Consider the following 17,775-nt stretch of genomic DNA (forward strand, 5'->3'; position numbering starts at 1 on the left):
ACACACACACACACACACACACACACACACACACACACACACACACACACACACACACACACACACACAGAAACACACACTCAGCCCTTCTCCTCTCTCCAGGTTTCTGAAGACCCCTCAGGAGATCACGCGTCACCGAGCTGACCGTCTTGACTCAGCAGATTCCCCTGAACACTCACCCTCACACTCACCCTCACACTCACCCCGGCGGGACTTCAGTGAGGATGGTTTGGAGGTGTCCCCTGAATACAACGCCCCAAGCTCTAACCCCCTAAGCATGACAGTATGAACATGGATACTTCTGTGTTGAGGTATCTATTGCACTGTGAAATGGCTATGTTTTTTTTTTTGAGCAGTAATCTACAACCCACTAATCATACTGTGGAAACTTTACGTAGCTGCTACGTATCTAATGACTAGCGTCCACAAAACAAAACACTATTCATCAGGATAGAACAGAGCTGTCAGATTACAACCTTTTACTCATCTGCAGCGTGATGAATTACAGCATTACTTTAAAACTATACACACAAGTACTACAACTAACAGTTCTGTGTCCAGTTCTTCCTGGGTCTGACGTGTGACTTGTCAAAAATGATGCAACTAGGTAAATAGAATTGTAATATGATCAAAATGAAAGTTGCACATTTACAAGCAGGTCCCATAACGCTAATAACAGCCCCCATTAGTAGCTGGGATGATTGGAATAATTAATTTGATCGTAATATTTACCTTTGCTTCTGTACATATTTTCAAACTCTGAATTTGTGGAATGAATGAATGAATTAAATGAATGAAATGTATATATTTTTATGTTTATATTTTTTTTCATGATTTTTTTGTTGTTGTTGTGTCAAATCGCCAATTGGCAACCCATCCTTTACGGGATTAATTGACACATGGTAGAAAGGGCAATACAGGATAAAATTAGTTTCATTCTCTATTTCTTTAAGATCACAATAGTTACATAGGCTTTCCTCTTCCAGTTCACCACTCTTAGCGGTTGATGTTATTCTTCAATAACACAAACGCCAAAGCAAATCAGAGGGAGAAAAATAGATTCATTTGAAAAGGATAAATCATAGATGTTATGCTGGGAAGTAGACGTTCATTCCCTCTGTCCTTCAGCTTGTCACCTTAGAACAAAGAAACAGGATGTCACTTATATCCCCCCCACGCTGACCAATCAGAAGTCCTTGCAGTATAACTGGGCCAATGGCCAAATAACAAGTATCCTGCTCCAGACTCAATGTACAGACCAATGAAAACGTATCACACATAGCTCTGAGTTCAAGGCTGACATTTAACAGATTCTAGCCATCTGTTGAACTGAGACCCTCCAACTATTTTCATTAACAATTATCTATTGATCATTAGTACTCCATTTAGTTTTTAGTACTCTTGTATTCTCATCCTCTGCGTTGTGTATTTATCTTCAAAAATATTCTTATACCACAATACCGACATGTTTCAATATGCAAAGGCAATATCCCTGATCTTACCTGTGCACATAGGGATATTTTGCTTTTAGGTAGGTTATACATAATATATATCTCACACACCCATTCACCCTTAATCAAATTAAAGGTTCTCAATTTAGGTTGATGATGAATCTCCTCCACCCATTTTTGTTTTTGTTTTTAATATTGCATCAACATTTTTTATTTTTTTAATCATATCTATGACTCCCTTCATTTGGTTTTCATACAGATGTTCACAGTCAGACTGTTGGAAAAGGTCAGCCATTTCAGTTGCCCAGGCCCTATGGATAGATCCATACCTTCCATCTCACCTCACAGGGTTCCCAGCCCACGTCCCCAGTTATTGCAACTATAGATGCAAACATGTGGACACCTAAAAAGTAACGTACTGCTCTGTTATGAACATGTTCGTTTTTAAAATACCTCTTAGCCCCCCTCACTCCTGCTGAATAGACCAGAACAGGACACACGCATATCTGATACAGTTTGGAATACGTAGCACAACCAATATCTTTGAGGTTTTGTTTTTCCTATTACTCCCCTGAGAGCTCTACATGCTGAGTCACCCAGGGCAGTTGTTCTGTATAGAAAGGTAATATGTTCATCAATAAAAAAAAATACCCAAATATTTATAATTGCTAGTAAACTCAATAATGTCTTCACTAAAACAAAACTGAAAAACACTTCTCTTAGTAACTGTTTTTCTAAAAATGCATTATCTGTGTTTTAGTCTGGTTGATCATGAGTCTCCATCTTTTACACCAAATCATTATCTGTGTTTTAGTCTGGTTGATCATGAGTCTCCATCTTCTACACCAAGTCATTATCTGTGTTTTAGTCTGGTTGATCATGAGTCTCCATCTTCTACACCAAGTCATTATCTGTGTTTTAGTCTGGTTGATCATGAGTCTCCATCTTCTACACCAAGTCATTATCTGTGTTTTAGTCTGGTTAATCATGAGTCTCCATCTTCTACACCAAGTCATTATCTGTGTTTTAGTCTGGTTAATCATGAGTCTCCACCTTCTACACCAAGTCATTATCTGTGTTTTAGTCTGGTTGATCATGAGTCTCCATCTTTTACACCAACAGACTGGACATAATAACATGTTCTGCAGGTTTTGTTCAGTTTCTGCCATCAGAATAATATCATCAGCAAATTAAAGGATACTTAGCATTTCCTCATACTTAGCATTTCCTCATATTAAAGGATACTTAGCATTTCATCATGTTAAAGGATACTTAGCATCTCATCATATTAAAGGATACTTAGCATTTCATCATATTAAAGGATACTTAGCATTTCCTCATACTTAGCATTTCCTCATATTAAAGGATACTTAGCATCTCATCATATTAAAGGATACCTAGCATTTCATCATATTAAAGGATACTTAGCATTTCCTCATACTTAGCATTTCCTCATATTAAAGGATACTTAGCATTTCCTCATATTAAAGGATACTTAGCATTTCATCATATTAAAGGATACTTAGCATCTCATCATATTAAAGGATACTTAGCATTTCCTCATACTTAGCATTTCCTCATATTAAAGGATACTTAGCATTTCCTCATATTAAAGGATACTTAGCATTTCCTCATATTAAAGGATACTTAGCATTTCCTCATATTAAAGGATACTTAGCATTTCATCATATTAAAGGATACTTAGCATCTCATCATATTAAAGGATACTTAGCATCTCATCATATTAAAGGATACTTAGCATTTCATCATATCTTACTCCAATATTTAACTGTTTCAATTCTTTTGCCAAATCATTTATAAACATAGCAAACAAAGTCTGTGATAAGGCGTCTCCTTGTTTTACACCCGAGGATGTGGGAAACCAGTCTGTTCCATATTCATTAACACGCAAACCAGCCATTGGGACTTTGTAAAGAGACTGGATTGTGTTCTAAAAGTTCCCATCAACAACACCTGTCCTTTAACAAACTATAGGGTAAAAGATTCCTATTTACAAAATCAAAAGCTTTCTGTGGAAATAAATGAATTGATTTGGATAAATATTTTATTATTTCAATAAATGACTTAGAACTAGAGTGTTGCAAGCCATGCATACGGCCCACATGGAGCCCTACAGTCCCAGAGTGGTCAGAAAGAGGTTGGCTACTTTCCCATCCACCCCCCCATCGCCTAGCAACCTGCTATCCCATCCATCACCTAGCAACCTGCTATCCCATCCACCACCTTTCACCTAGCAACCATCCCATAGCAACCTGTTATCTCATCCATCACCTAGCAACCTGCTATCCCATCTACCACCCATCACCTAGCAACCACCAGCCATCACCTAGCAACGGGCAGCTCATTCTGTTATATCACTGATAGTCCGCTGCTGCTCTCTAGTGGTCGCTAACTTTACTGCTGGCCTGCAACCTGGTGTGTATTCATTAGTGCAGACCGTAGCCTTAGTCGCTGGCCTGCAACCTGGTGTGTATTCATCAGTGCAGACCGTAGCCTTACGTTTTGTAACAGAACATGTAATGCTTCAGTCAGAAGCTGGCTGACGTTATTTCAAACAGCTTCACCAGCTGACACTGGGAAGGAATGCAGAGAGGGAGGCGGAGGAGCTGCGGGGTTTATGACAGCCATGATAACTACATTACCTTCAGACTACAGGGTTTATGACAGCCATGATAACTACATTACCTTCAGACTACAGGGTCTATGACAGCTATAATAACTACATTACCTTCAGACTACAGGGTCTATTACAGCTATAATAACTACATTACCTTCAGACTACAGGGTCTATGACAGCTATAATAACTACATTACCTTCAGACTACAGGGTCTATGACAGCTAGCTATAATAACCACATTACCTTCAGACTACAGGGTCTATGACAGCTATAATAACTACATTACCTTCAGACTACAGGGTCTATGACAGCTATAATAACTACATTACCTTCAGACTACAGGGTCTATGACAGCTAGATATAATAACTACATTACCTTCAGACTACAGGGTCTATGACAGCTAGCTATAATAACTACATTACCTTCAGACTACAGGGTCTATGACAGCCATAATAACTACATTACCTTCAGACTACAGGGTTTATGACAGCTATAATAACTACATTACCTTCAGACTACAGGGTCTATGACAGCTATAATAACTACATTACCTTCAGACTACAGGGTCTATGACAGCTATAATAACTACATTACCTTCAGACTACAGGGTCTATGACAGCTGTAATAACTACATTACCTTCAGACTACAGGGTCTATGACAGCTAGCAATAATAACTACATTACCTTCAGACTACAGGGTTTATGACAGCTATAATAACTACATTACCTTCAGACTACAGGGTCTATGACAGCTATAATAACTACATTACCTTCAGACTACAGGGTCTATGACAGCTAGCTATAATAACCACATTACCTTCAGACTACAGGGTTTATGACAGCCATAATAACTACATTACCTTCAGACTACAGGGTCTATGACAGCTATAATAACTACATTACCTTCAGACTACAGGGTCTATGACAGCTATAATAACTACATTACCTTCAGACTACAGGGTCTATGACAGCTATAATAACTACATTACCTTCAGACTACAGGGTCTATGACAGCTATAATAACTACATTACCTTCAGACTACAGGGTCTATGACAGCTATAATAACTACATTACCTTCAGACTACAGGGTCTATGACAGCCATACTAACTACATTACCTTCAGACTACAGGGTCTATGACAGCCATACTAACTACATTACCTTCAGACTACAGGGTCTATGACAGCTATAATAACTACATTACCTTCAGACTACAGGGTCTATGACAGCTATAATAACTACATTACCTTCAGACTACAGGGTCTATGACAGCTATAATAACTACATTACCTTCAGACTACAGGGTCTATGACAGCCATAATAACTACATTACCTTCAGACTACAGGGTCTATGACAGCTAGCTATAATAACCACATTACCTTCAGACTACAGGGTTCATGACAGCCATAATAACTACATTACCTTCAGACTACAGGGTCTATGACAGCTATAATAACTACATTACCTTCAGACTACAGGGTCTATGACAGCTATAATAACTACATTACCTTCAGACTACAGGGTCTATGACAGCTATAATAACTACATTACCTTCAGACTACAGGGTTTATGACAGCTATAATAACTACAGCTAGCTATAATATCACTGTTAGGTACTATTACAGTGCTAGCTAGCTATAACAACACTGTTAAGTACTATAACAGTGCTAGCTAGCTATAATAACTACATTACCTTCAGACTACAGGGTCTATGACAGCTAGCTATAATATCACTGTTAGGTACTATAACAGTGCTAGCTAGCTATAATATCACTGTTAGGTACTATTACAGTGCTAGCTAGCTATAATATCACTGTTAGGTACTATTACAGTGCTAGCTAGCTATAATATCACTGTTAGGTACTATTACAGTGCTAGCTAGCTATAATAACTACATGCATATCACTGTTAGGTACTATAACAGTGCTAGCTAGCTAATACATGTACATATGATTTTATAGAACTAATCATAATTAATTAATGTACAGGGTCAACTTTGACCCAGGGGACCAATCCAGTCTTAGAATTTGTGGAAGGTAAGATCATAATGATCATATATTATATGGACAGTGTCTTGATCCTAGATCACCACTCCTACGCTGATTATATAGGGGGACCTGATCCTAGATCACCACTCCTACTCTGATTATACAGGGGGACCTGATCCGAGATCACCACTCCTACTCTGATTATACAGGGGGACCTGATCCGAGATCACCACTCCTACTCTGATTATACAGGGGGACCTGATCCGAGATCACCACTCCTACTCTGATTATATAGGTGAACCTGATCCTAGATCACCACTCCTACTCTGATTATAGAGGGGGACCTGATCCTAGATCACCACTCCTAATCTGATTATAGAGGGGGACCTGATCCTAGATCACCACTCCTACTCTGATTATATAGGGGGACCTGATCCTAGATCACCACTCCTACTCTGATTATACAGGGGGACCTGATCCGAGATCACCACTCCTACTCTGATTATACAGGGGGACCTGATCCGAGATCACCACTCCTACTCTGATTATACAGGGGGACCTGATCCGAGATCACCACTCCTACTCTGATTATATAGATGAACCTGATCCTAGATCACCACTCCTACTCTGATTATAGAGGGGGACCTGATCCTAGATCACCACTCCTACTCTGATTATACAGGGGGACCTGATCCTAGATCACCACTCCTACTCTGATTATATAGGGGGACCTGATCCTAGATCACCACTCCTACTCTGATTATATAGGGGGACCTGATCCTAGATCACCACTCCTACTCTGATTAAATAGGGGGACCTGATCCTAGATCACCACTCCTACTCTGATTAAATAGGGGGACCTGATCCTAGATCACCACTCCTACTCTGATTAAATAGGGGGACCTATCTAGAGGGACGGTCTATCTAAAGGGAGTAACTATCACTTTCACAATGTGAAAGAAAGTGTTTGAGATGCCTGTGGTAGCAACTGTCCGAGGCAATTTTTGGAATATGTATTTATTTATTTATGTATTTATTGCATATCATAGTACAAAAGTCAACCTATTCTATTTGGGGATAGTAGATTGACATAGGCTAGTGCTTTTGCTGTTCGTTTGGCCTACTCATCTTGTTGGCTGACGAAAAGTAAATGTATGTGGACAGTTCTTCCAATATCTTCAATGTGCACCTGGGAATTGGATAAGGATGCGCACAGTTGCGTCCCGGATGTGGCTTCCACACATCTCCTGGCTTCCACACATCTCCTGGCTTCCACACATCTCCTGGCTTCCACACATCTCCTGGCTTCCACACATAGCCTACAAGCCACTGAGGCAGACCTGTGGAACATCTACATTTAAGTCTAATAAATCCATTTAATATAGCCTACACCATCACCATGGCGATACGTTGGCATGGACCGCGGCGATGAGAATGTTTTGAAAATGTCAAATATTAGTCAGTTATTGCATTCTATCCATTATGGGTTTTATGGGCTACCTGAGACATGAAACAGATACATACTTAGGAGGGCATTCATGCTGTTGCCAATTTATTAATGCACAATCTGCCTAAATGGGTAATGGAAACACTTCAACTACTACATTCTTACTCAACACTGTAGGTTTTTGTGAAAAACGTTTTTTTGTTGTTGTTTTTTTGGGTGTGATGTCAAGCTGTTTTTATCGGCACAAGATAGATGAATGGAAACACACCCTAGCAGGTTATTGTCACATCTACAGTGACCTGAATTATTGGCACCCTTGGTAAATTTAAACAAAAGTCTGTGAAAAAAATGTCATTGTTGTTTTTCAGCTTGGTCTGACACTCAAAATATCAGATGAACCTTTTACTTAAGTTAAAATTGTTCAAAGAAAAAAATAGTCAAGAAAAAAACGTTTTATTCAAAAACATGCATCTCACAATTATTGTCACCCCTGCATTTTGTACTCCCTTTGCCAAGATAACAGCTCTGAGTCGTCTACTTTAATGTTTGACGAGGTGGGAGAACACACAGGATTGGATTAGAGACCATTCCTCCGTAATTAAACTCTCCAGATCCTTCAGAGTCCTTGGTCCTCACTTGTCGACTCTCCTCTTCAGGTCTCCACACAGGTTTTCAATGGGGTTTAGGTCAAATCCACCACTATACTACAAAGATCCACTATACTACACAGATCCATCACTATACTACACAGATCCACCACTATACTACACAGATCCACTATACTACACAGATCCACCACTATACTACACAGATCCACTATACTACACAGATCCACCACTATACTACAAAGATCCACCACTATACTACACAGATCCACTATACTACATAGATCCACTATACAACACAGATCCAATACTATACTACACAGACCCACCACTATACTACACAGGTCCACCACTATACTACACAGATCCACCACTATACTACACAGATCCACCACTATACTACACAGATACACTACTATACTACACAGACCCACCACTATACTACACAGGTCCACCACTATACTACACAGATACACTACTATACTACACAGACCCACCACTATACTACACAGGTCCACCACTATACTACACAGATCCACTACTATACTACACAGATCCACCACTATACTACACAGATCCACTACTATACTACACAGATCCACCACTATACTACACAGATCCACCACTATACTACACAGATCCACTACTATACTACACAGATCCACCACTATACTACACAGATCCACCACTATACTACACAGATCCACTACTATACTACACAGATCCACTACTATACTACACAGATCCACCACTATACTACATAGATCCACCACTATACTAGACAGATCCACCACTATACTACACAGATCCACCACTATACTACACAGATCCACTACTATACTACACAGATCCACCACTATACTACACAGATCCACCACTATACTACACAGATCCACCACTATACTACACAGATCCACTACTATACTACACAGATCCACCACTATACTACACAGATCCACCACTATACTACACAGATCCACTATACTACACAGATCCACCACTATACTACACAGATCCACTATACTACACAGATCCACCACTATACTACACAGTAGGGATTAGGTTATTTTCTGCACGACCGTTGCTCTTTTTACTTCTAACCTCCAGTTTTTTGTTGTTGCCAAAAAGCTATATTTTAGTCTCATCAGACCATATAACCTGGTTCCAATCAAAGTTCCAAGGACATTTACCAAACTCCAGGCACTTACGTTTGGTGACAGCTTTCTCCTGGTAACCTGTCCAAATAACTTGTTGCCATAGAGGCGGCATCTAATTGTAGTTTTTGGAGATTTAGTGACCCCAAGATGTAAACAAAAATACCAGCCAGTAACAACTAGTATCTCCAGTGTAATAGGCTCCATATCTGTCACTGTGTTGGGTAAATACCAGCTAGAAACTACTAGTCTCTCTAGACAGACAGGTTGCCTCCCACAATGTACTAATGTTCCAGCAAACACTGTACTGTTGTCTTAGGCGTGGGATTTCTGAGTCATAAGTAACAACTGTCCCAGCGACATTATAAACCGCGACATTATAAACCGTGGATATCAATGGAATGAACATTACACTGCTGCCCTCTAGTGGATATCAATGGAATGAACATTACACTGCTGCCCTCTAGTGGATATCAATGGAATGAACATTACACTGCTGCCCTCTAGTGGATATCAATGGAATGAACATTACACTGCTGCCCTCTAGTGGATATTTTATCTTTATTTAACTAGACAAGTCAATTAAGAACAAATTCTTATTTACAATGACGGCCTAGGAACAGTGGGTTAACTGCCTTGTTCAGGGACAGAATGACAGATTTTTACCTTGTCAGCTCGGGGATTCGATCTAGCAACTTTTCGGTTACTGGCCCAACGCTCTAACCACTAGGCTACCTGCTGGTTACTATTCCAACGCTCTAACCACTAGGCTACCTGCTGGTTACTGGCCCAACGCTCTAACCACTAGGCTACCTGCTGGTTACTGGCCCAACGCTCTAACCACTAGGCTACCTGCCGGTTACTGACCCAACGCTCTAACCACTAGGCTACCTGCCGGTTACTGGCCCAACGCTCTAACCATTAGGCTACCTGCTGGTTACTGGCCCAACGCTCTAACCACTAGGCTACCTGCTGGTTACTGGCCCAACGCTCTAACCACTAGGCTACCTGCTGGTTACTGGCCCAACGCTCTAACCACTAGGCTACCTGCCGGTTACTGGCCCAACGCTCTAACCACTAGGCTACATGCCGGTTACTGGCCCAACGCTCTAACCACTAGGCTACCTGCCGGTTACTGGCCCAACGCTCTAACCACTAGGCTACCTGCCGGTTACTGGCCCAACGCTCTAACCACTAGGCTACCTGCCGGTTACTGGCCCAACGCTCTAACCACTAGGCTACCTGCCGGTTACTGGCCCAACGCTCTAACCACTAGGCTACCTGCCGGTTACTGGCCCAACGCTCTAACCACTAGGCTTATGCCGGTTACTGGCCCAACGCTCTAACCACTAGGCTTATGCCGGTTACTGGCCCAACGCTCTAACCACTAGGCTACCTGCCGGTTACTGGCCCAACGCTCTAACCACTAGGCTACCTGCCGGTTACTGGCCCAACGCTCTAACCACTAGGCTACCTGCCGGTTACTGGCCCAACGCTCTAACCACTAGGCTACCTGCCGGTTACTGGCCCAACGCTCTAACCACTAGGCTACCTGCCGGTTACTGGCCCAACGCTCTAACCACTAGGCTACCTGCCGGTTACTGGCCCAACGCTCTAACCACTAGGCTACCTGCCGGTTACTGGCCCAACGCTCTAACCACTAGGCTACCTGCCGGTTACTGGTCCAACGCTCTAACCACTAGGCTACCTGCTGGTTACTGGCCCAACGCTCTAACCACTAGGCTACATGCCGGTTACTGGCCCAACGCTCTAACCACTAGGCTACCTGCCGGTTACTGGCCCAACGCTCTAACCACTAGGCTACCTGCCGGTTACTGGCCCAACGCTCTAACCACTAGGCTACCTGCCGGTTACTGGCCCAACGCTCTAACCACTAGGCTGCCTGCCGGTTACTGGCCCAAAGCTCTAACCACTAGGCTACCTGCCGGTTACTGGCCCCACGCTCTAACCACTAGGCTACCTGCTGGTTACTGGCCCAACGCTCTAACCACTAGGCTACCTGCTGGTTACTGGTCCAACGCTCTAACCACTAGGCTACCTGCCGGTTACTGGCCCAACGCTCTAACCACTAAGCTACCTGCTGGTTACTGGCCCAACGCTCTAACCACTAGGCTACCTGCTGGTTACTGGCCCAACGCTCTAACCACTAGGCTACGTGCTGGTTACTGGCCCAACGCTCTAACCACTAGGCTACCTGCTGGTTACTGACCCAACGCTCTAACCACTAGGTTACCAGCTGGTTACTGGCCCAACGCTCTAACCACTAGGCTACCTGCTGGTTACTGGCCCAACGCTCTAACCACTAGGCTACCTGCTGGTTACTGGCCCAACGCTCTAACCACTAGGCTACCTGCCGGTTACTGGCCCAACGCTCTTACCACTAGGCTACCTGCCGGTTACTGGCCCAACGCTCTAACCACTAGGCTACCTGCTGGTTACTGGCCCAACGCTCTAACCACTAGGCTACCTGCTGGTTACTGGCCCAACGCTCTAACCACTAGGCTACCTGCCGGTTACTGGCCCAACGCTCTAACCACTAGGCTACCTGCGGGTTACTGACCCAACGCTCTAACCACTAGGCTACCTGCCGGTTACTGGCCCAACGCTCTAACCACTATGCTACCTGCCGGTTACTGGCCCAACGCTCTAACCACTAGGCTACCTGCTGGTTACTGGCCCAACGCTCTAACCACTAGGCTACCTGCCGGTTACTGGCCCAACGCTCTAACCACTAGGCTACCTGCCGGTTACTGGCCCAACGCTCTAACCACTAGGCTACCTGCCGGTTACTGGCCCAACGCTCTAACCACTAGGCTACCTGCTGGTTACTGGCCCAACGCTCTAACCACTAGGCTACCTGCCGGTTACTGGCCCAACGCTCTAACCACTAGGCTACCTGCTGGTTACTGACCCAACGCTGTAACCACTAGGCTACCTGCCGGTTACTGGCCCAACGCTCTAACCACTAGGCTACCTGCCGGTTACTGGCCCAACGCTCTAACCACTAGGCTACCTGCCGGTTACTGGCCCAACGCTCTAACCACTAGGCTACCTGCTGGTTACTGGCCCAACGCTCTAACCACTAGGCTACCTGCTGGTTACTGGCCCAACGCTCTAACCACTAGGCTACCTGCTGGTTACTGGCCCAACGCTCTAACCACTAGGCTACCTGCTGGTTACTGGCCCAACGCTCTAACCACTAGGCTACCTGATGGTTACTGGCCCAACGCTCTAACCACTAGGCTACCTGCTGGTTACTGGCCCAACGCTCTAACCACTAGACTACCTGCTGGTTACTGGCCCAACGCTCTAACCACTAGGCTACCTGCTGGTTACTGGCCCAACGCTCTAACCACTAGGCTACCTATTCACGAACAGTGAATGAATGGCCATCATGGTGAAAGAGGACAGATGAGGGTTGTACTTGCAAGATTCCAAAATTCCCAGGTTTTCCCATAAATGATGTTTGGAAGATTCCCGGGAATCAATATGGAATAAGCAGGAAATCCTGAATCAATATGGAATAAGCAGGAAATCCTGAATCAATATGGAATAAGCAGGAAATCCTGAATCAATATGGAATAAGCAGGAAATCCTGAATCTTCCAACCAGATTTTCTGGAAAAGCTGGGAATTTTGGGAATTTTACTGGAATTTTACAACCCTATACAGAGATATAAGAGCTTTTAGAATTGTTCTACATAACTGTACTACTGTACCAGTGTGTTCTGAAACACTCAACACTGCAAAACACACCAAAACACTGGACAGACTTCAAACAAGACTTGTACTTTACTGCTACTCTTTCCCAACTCTTTTACCATTCAACTACAAAATCAGTTTTATTTCAGCATAATTATTAAAAGAGCTGTCCAAATTTGCTCAACATTTCAATTTTCACATATTTCCATTTTTCCTATTCATTATACCGCTCCCTTGACATGTTTGTACTGCAACATTTATGGTTGATGGAAACCTCCATCCACTAGGTGGCGATGGACATGTGGGAGTAGAATGAACTTTAGTTTCACCATAGAAGAAGAGGAAACGGAAACGGAACTATAAAGGACGTTAATCCTTCATGTTACAACTCTCAGAACGGAACGACGTTCAACTGTCTGTTTTAGACTTAAAAGTAAGTAAATAAGACTATTGGTTTGATTATTTTAAATGCATTATATACAGGTTTGGTCTACAAAATTAATTTGATATGCTACGAAAACTGGTCTTTATTTTAGCGTCGTGTAAATCGGACTGTCAGTTATAAATTTACACGACGCTAAAAATAAAGATTAGCTAACTGTTAGCTTTAAAGGTTCTCGCAAAAGTTGGTTTGATTTTTCAGATTTAATCTGAAATGAAAGTTGATATATTTTTCCTATTTGTTAGTAATTGTTCCCTCAGTGTGAATGTAACTGGCGTTGCAGGTGTCATCCTCTACTAACTGAGCCGCACCGGATCACCGTACCGTCAAAACAACGCGTACGTTCAAAAATAGTGAACGCTTACTGTACGCAGAACGCACCGCAGCCTAGTGCGGAAACCCCCCCGGCGTAGCGTTGCGTACTGCTCCATTGACAATGAATGAGTTCCGCCAGAACGCATCTGACGGACATGAGGCGTAAAGTTCTGCTTCGGACTGACGCGTAACACCAAAAACACTGCTACTAAAACCAAATATATTCATCTGTTTTATTAAACTATCGATTTTGTTGAGATCGCGATGACCGTAAAGTTAATAGTAACATCAGAAATCTGAGATGAAAAAGGATTGTATATTTCCTGTGTTTTATTGTGTGGTGGAAACTTTAGTCTGTAATGTATAGTGTTATATAACATCATGAAATATGGCAAAGTAATTCAATATTACAATATGTGATGATAGTAAATGTAACACTCTATTTCTTCCAACTTTTAAACATTTTTTTTTTTTTTACGTTACCTTTATTTAACTTGGCAAGTCAGTTAAAGAACAAATTGTTATTCACAATGACGGCCTACCCCGTCCCAAACCCTGGACGATGCTTGTGTGCTGCCCTACGGGACTCCCAATCACAGCTGGATGTGATACAGCCTGGAATCAAACCGGGGTCTGTAGTCACGCCTCTAGCACTGAGATGCAGTACCTTAGACCGCTGTGCCACTGGGGAGAGACCAACTTTAACCATGGAGAGAGTTTAAACATCGCCTAAGCTGAACGTTTGATGTCCCTACACTGTTAACAATGGCAACCAATGGCTACCAAAGCTACATTTTACTTTTTAGTCATTTAGCAGATGCTCTTATCCAGAGCGACTTACAGTAGTGAATGCACACATTTCATACAATCTTTTTTTCCTCCGTACTGGTCCCCCGTGGGAATCGAACCCACAACCCTGGCGTTGCAAACACCATGCTCTACCAACTGAGCCACACGGGAAGCCACAGCTACATGAAAAGACAATATCAACCTTACAATCCCATCCACATCTAAGTTAGCTAGCTAGGATGCTAATTGCTAACCCTGTCTGTCAATGTTGTCTGAATTGGGGGGGGTTGAGGACTATTCAGGTCAAATTTCTATTTTCTATTTTATTCATGCAACATAATAGTTATCTTGAGTGATTTCCAGAATCTCTCCTCCTCTGCTGTAGAATGCGTTATGTGGCCGCTTACCTGTTGGCAGCACTGGGTGGCAACGCCAGCCCCAGCAGTCAGAACATCAAGGACATCCTGGGCAGCGTAGGCATCGAGGCGGACGACCAGCGCCTGGCTAAGGTGGGCGACACAGAGACAGAGTGACAGCTGGTAGTAAACCCTCACTCTGTCTGATGTTGTGTTGTTCCACTGCAGGTCATCAGTGAGCTGATGGGAAAAGACATCAATGAAGTCCTGAACGCAGGTAAACATCTGTCTGGTTCTCTGCCACATGGACCCCTATCCCCTTCCCTGGAAGGAAATAGCAGTGTCAGTCTTGGCAGATTTAGTTGTTATTGACTTACGTGTATGATTGTTATATTGGTGAGTGTATCGTTCTCCAGGATACAGTTCCCCTAGGGACAGATGTAGGATCAGCTTCCCCTAGGATCGGCTTCCCCTGGGGACAGATGTAGGATCGGCTTCCCCTGGGGACAGATGTAGGATCGGCTTCCCCTGGGGACAGATGTAGGATCCGGCTTCCCCTGGGGACAGATGTAGGATCCGGCTTCCCCTGGGGACAGATGTAGGATCCGGCTTCCCCTGGGGACAGATGTAGGATCCGGCTTCCCCTGGGGACAGATGTAGGATCCGGCTTCCCCTGGGGACAGATGTAGGATCCGGCTTCCCCTGGGGACAGATGTAGGATCCGGCTTCCCCTGGGATCGGCTTCCCCTAGGGACAGATGTAGGATACGGCTTCCCCTAGGGACAGATGTAGGATCGGCTTCCCCTAGGATCGGCTTCCCCTAGGATCGGCTTCCCCTAGGATCGGCTTGCCCTAGGATCGGCTTGCCCTAGGATCGGCTTGCCCTAGGATCGGCTTGCCCTAGGATCGGCTTGCCCTAGGATCGGCTTGCCCTGGGGACAGATGTAGGATCGGCTTGCCCTGGGGACAGATGTAGGATCGGCTTGCCCTGGGGACAGATGTAGGATCGGCTTGCCCTGGGGACAGATGTAGGATCGGCTTGCCCTGGGGACAGATGTAGGATCGGCTTGCCCTGGGGACAGATGTAGGATCGGCTTCCCCTGGGGACAGATGTAGGATCGGCTTCCCCTGGGGACAGATGTAGGATCAGCTTCTAGTGTCCCCTACTCTGTGTATCTCTAGTCTAACCCATGTCTGTCTGTCTGTAGGAATGTCCAAGTTGGCCTCCGTGCCAGTAGGGGGGGCTGTGGCGGTGTCAGCGGCTGGTGGATCTGCTGCTGTTGCTCCTGGGGCCGCTGCTGCCTGTGAGAACCGCTCTCCTACGGGAAGATCTCAATGACATGTTCATCACAGCCTCTCGTCTCCTTTTCAAACCCCATTGGATGAGAAAGCCAGAGGTCCCTCCTCTCTGACCTTATCCAATGGGTTTTGAGAAGGAGACGAGGATGTGAGGAAAATGCAATTGAGATTCTCCCTGTGTGTCTCTCTGTTTTGGTCTCTCTATCCTTTTTTAATATTGTCTCTCTCTCCCTTTCACCTCTCTCTCTCTCTCTCATTCATTTTCATTCTCCCTCCCTTTTTCTCCTGAATTGAAATCTTTTTTTCTTACAGCGGAAGAGAAGAAGAAGGAGGAGGAGGAGAAGAAGGAGGAGTCTGAGGAGTCAGATGAAGACATGGGTTTTGGTCTCTTTGATTAGTTTTCTGACTTTAGTTATTTATTTTGCTTTTCTACCTTTTTAACTAGGGAACAAATAAACCCTTTCCTTTGTTAACTAGGGACTTTTTCCTTTCTTAACTAGAGAACAAAGAAAGCTTTTCCTTTGTACATTTGTTAAAGAAGCAATAAAATAATGTTTGTGAAATTAAGCTGCTGTGTCAATTAAAGGTGCATTCTGGGATTTCTCTTCATATCCACGTTTCAAAGTGTGGCACCCTGATCAGGATGTCTTAGTCGGACACCGGAGCAAACGTTTAGAAATGGGGACCGAATTCAAATCAAAGTCAAATCTTATTTGTCACGTACACATATTCAGCAGATGTTAATGCAGGTGTAGCGAAATGCTTGTGCTTCTAGTTCCAACAGGGCAGTAATATCTAACAATTTCACAACAATACACACAAATCTAAAGGAATGGAATTTAGAAGGTATAAATATATGGATGAGCAATGTCAGACTAAGATACAGTAGAATAGAATACGGTATATACATGTCAGATGAGTAATGCAACATATCAAAATCAAAAAGTTTATTAGTCAAGTGCGCCGAATACAACAGGTGTAGTAGACCTCACAGTGAAATGCTGAATACAACAGGTGTAGTAGACCTCACAGTGAAATGCTGAATACAACAGGTGTAGTAGACCTCACAGTGAAATGCTGAATACAACAGGTGTAGTAGACCTTACAGTGAAATGCTGAATACAACAGGTGTAGTAGACCTCACAGTGAAATGCTGAATACAACAGGTGTAGTAGACCTTACAGTGAAATGCTGAATACAACAGGTGTAGACCTCACAGTGAAATGCTGAATACAACAGGTGTAGACCTCACAGTGAAATGCTGAATACAACAGGTGTAGACCTCACAGTGAAATGCTGAATACAACAGGTGTAGTAGACCTCACAGTGAAATGCTGAATACAACAGGTGTAGTAGACCTTACAGTGAAATGCTGAATACAACAGGTGTAGTAGACCTCACAGTGAAATGCTGAATACAACAGGTGTAGTAGACCTCACAGTGAAATGCTGAATACAACAGGTGTAGTAGACCTCACAGTGAAATGCCCAATACAACAGGTGTAGTAGACCTCACAGTGAAATGCCGAATACAACAGGTGTAGTAGACCTCACAGTGAAATGCCGA

The 17,775-nt window shown here is 43.5% G+C and overlaps 2 protein-coding genes across 4 annotated transcripts in view; both read left to right on the forward strand.

Annotated features, from left to right (window-relative positions):
- etv7 (ETS variant transcription factor 7) overlaps window positions 1–2,109 on the forward strand; it is a 16,361-nt gene extending 14,252 nt beyond the window's left edge. For all 3 annotated transcript variants that reach the window (XM_029718252.1, XM_029718251.1, XM_029718250.1), the window contains one exon: window positions 103–2,109. In XM_029718252.1, coding sequence (XP_029574112.1) covers window positions 103–289 — 187 coding nt within the window. In that variant the 3' untranslated portion in view covers window positions 290–2,109. The remainder of the gene's footprint in view (window positions 1–102) is intronic.
- An 11,222-nt stretch (window positions 2,110–13,331) lies between these two features.
- LOC115165252 (60S acidic ribosomal protein P2) lies at window positions 13,332–16,776 on the forward strand. Its single transcript, XM_029718253.1, has 5 exons — window positions 13,332–13,441; window positions 14,940–15,063; window positions 15,139–15,187; window positions 16,119–16,214; window positions 16,522–16,776. Exons 2-5 carry the CDS (start codon window positions 14,941–14,943, stop codon window positions 16,605–16,607), a joined length of 354 nt encoding a protein of 117 aa, XP_029574113.1. The 5' UTR covers window positions 13,332–13,441; window position 14,940; the 3' UTR covers window positions 16,608–16,776.
- The last annotated feature ends 999 nt before the right edge of the window (window positions 16,777–17,775 follow it).

The sequence above is a fragment of the Salmo trutta genome, chromosome 28 (genome assembly GCF_901001165.1).
Source record: "Salmo trutta chromosome 28, fSalTru1.1, whole genome shotgun sequence".
Lineage (NCBI taxonomy): Eukaryota > Metazoa > Chordata > Actinopteri > Salmoniformes > Salmonidae > Salmo > Salmo trutta.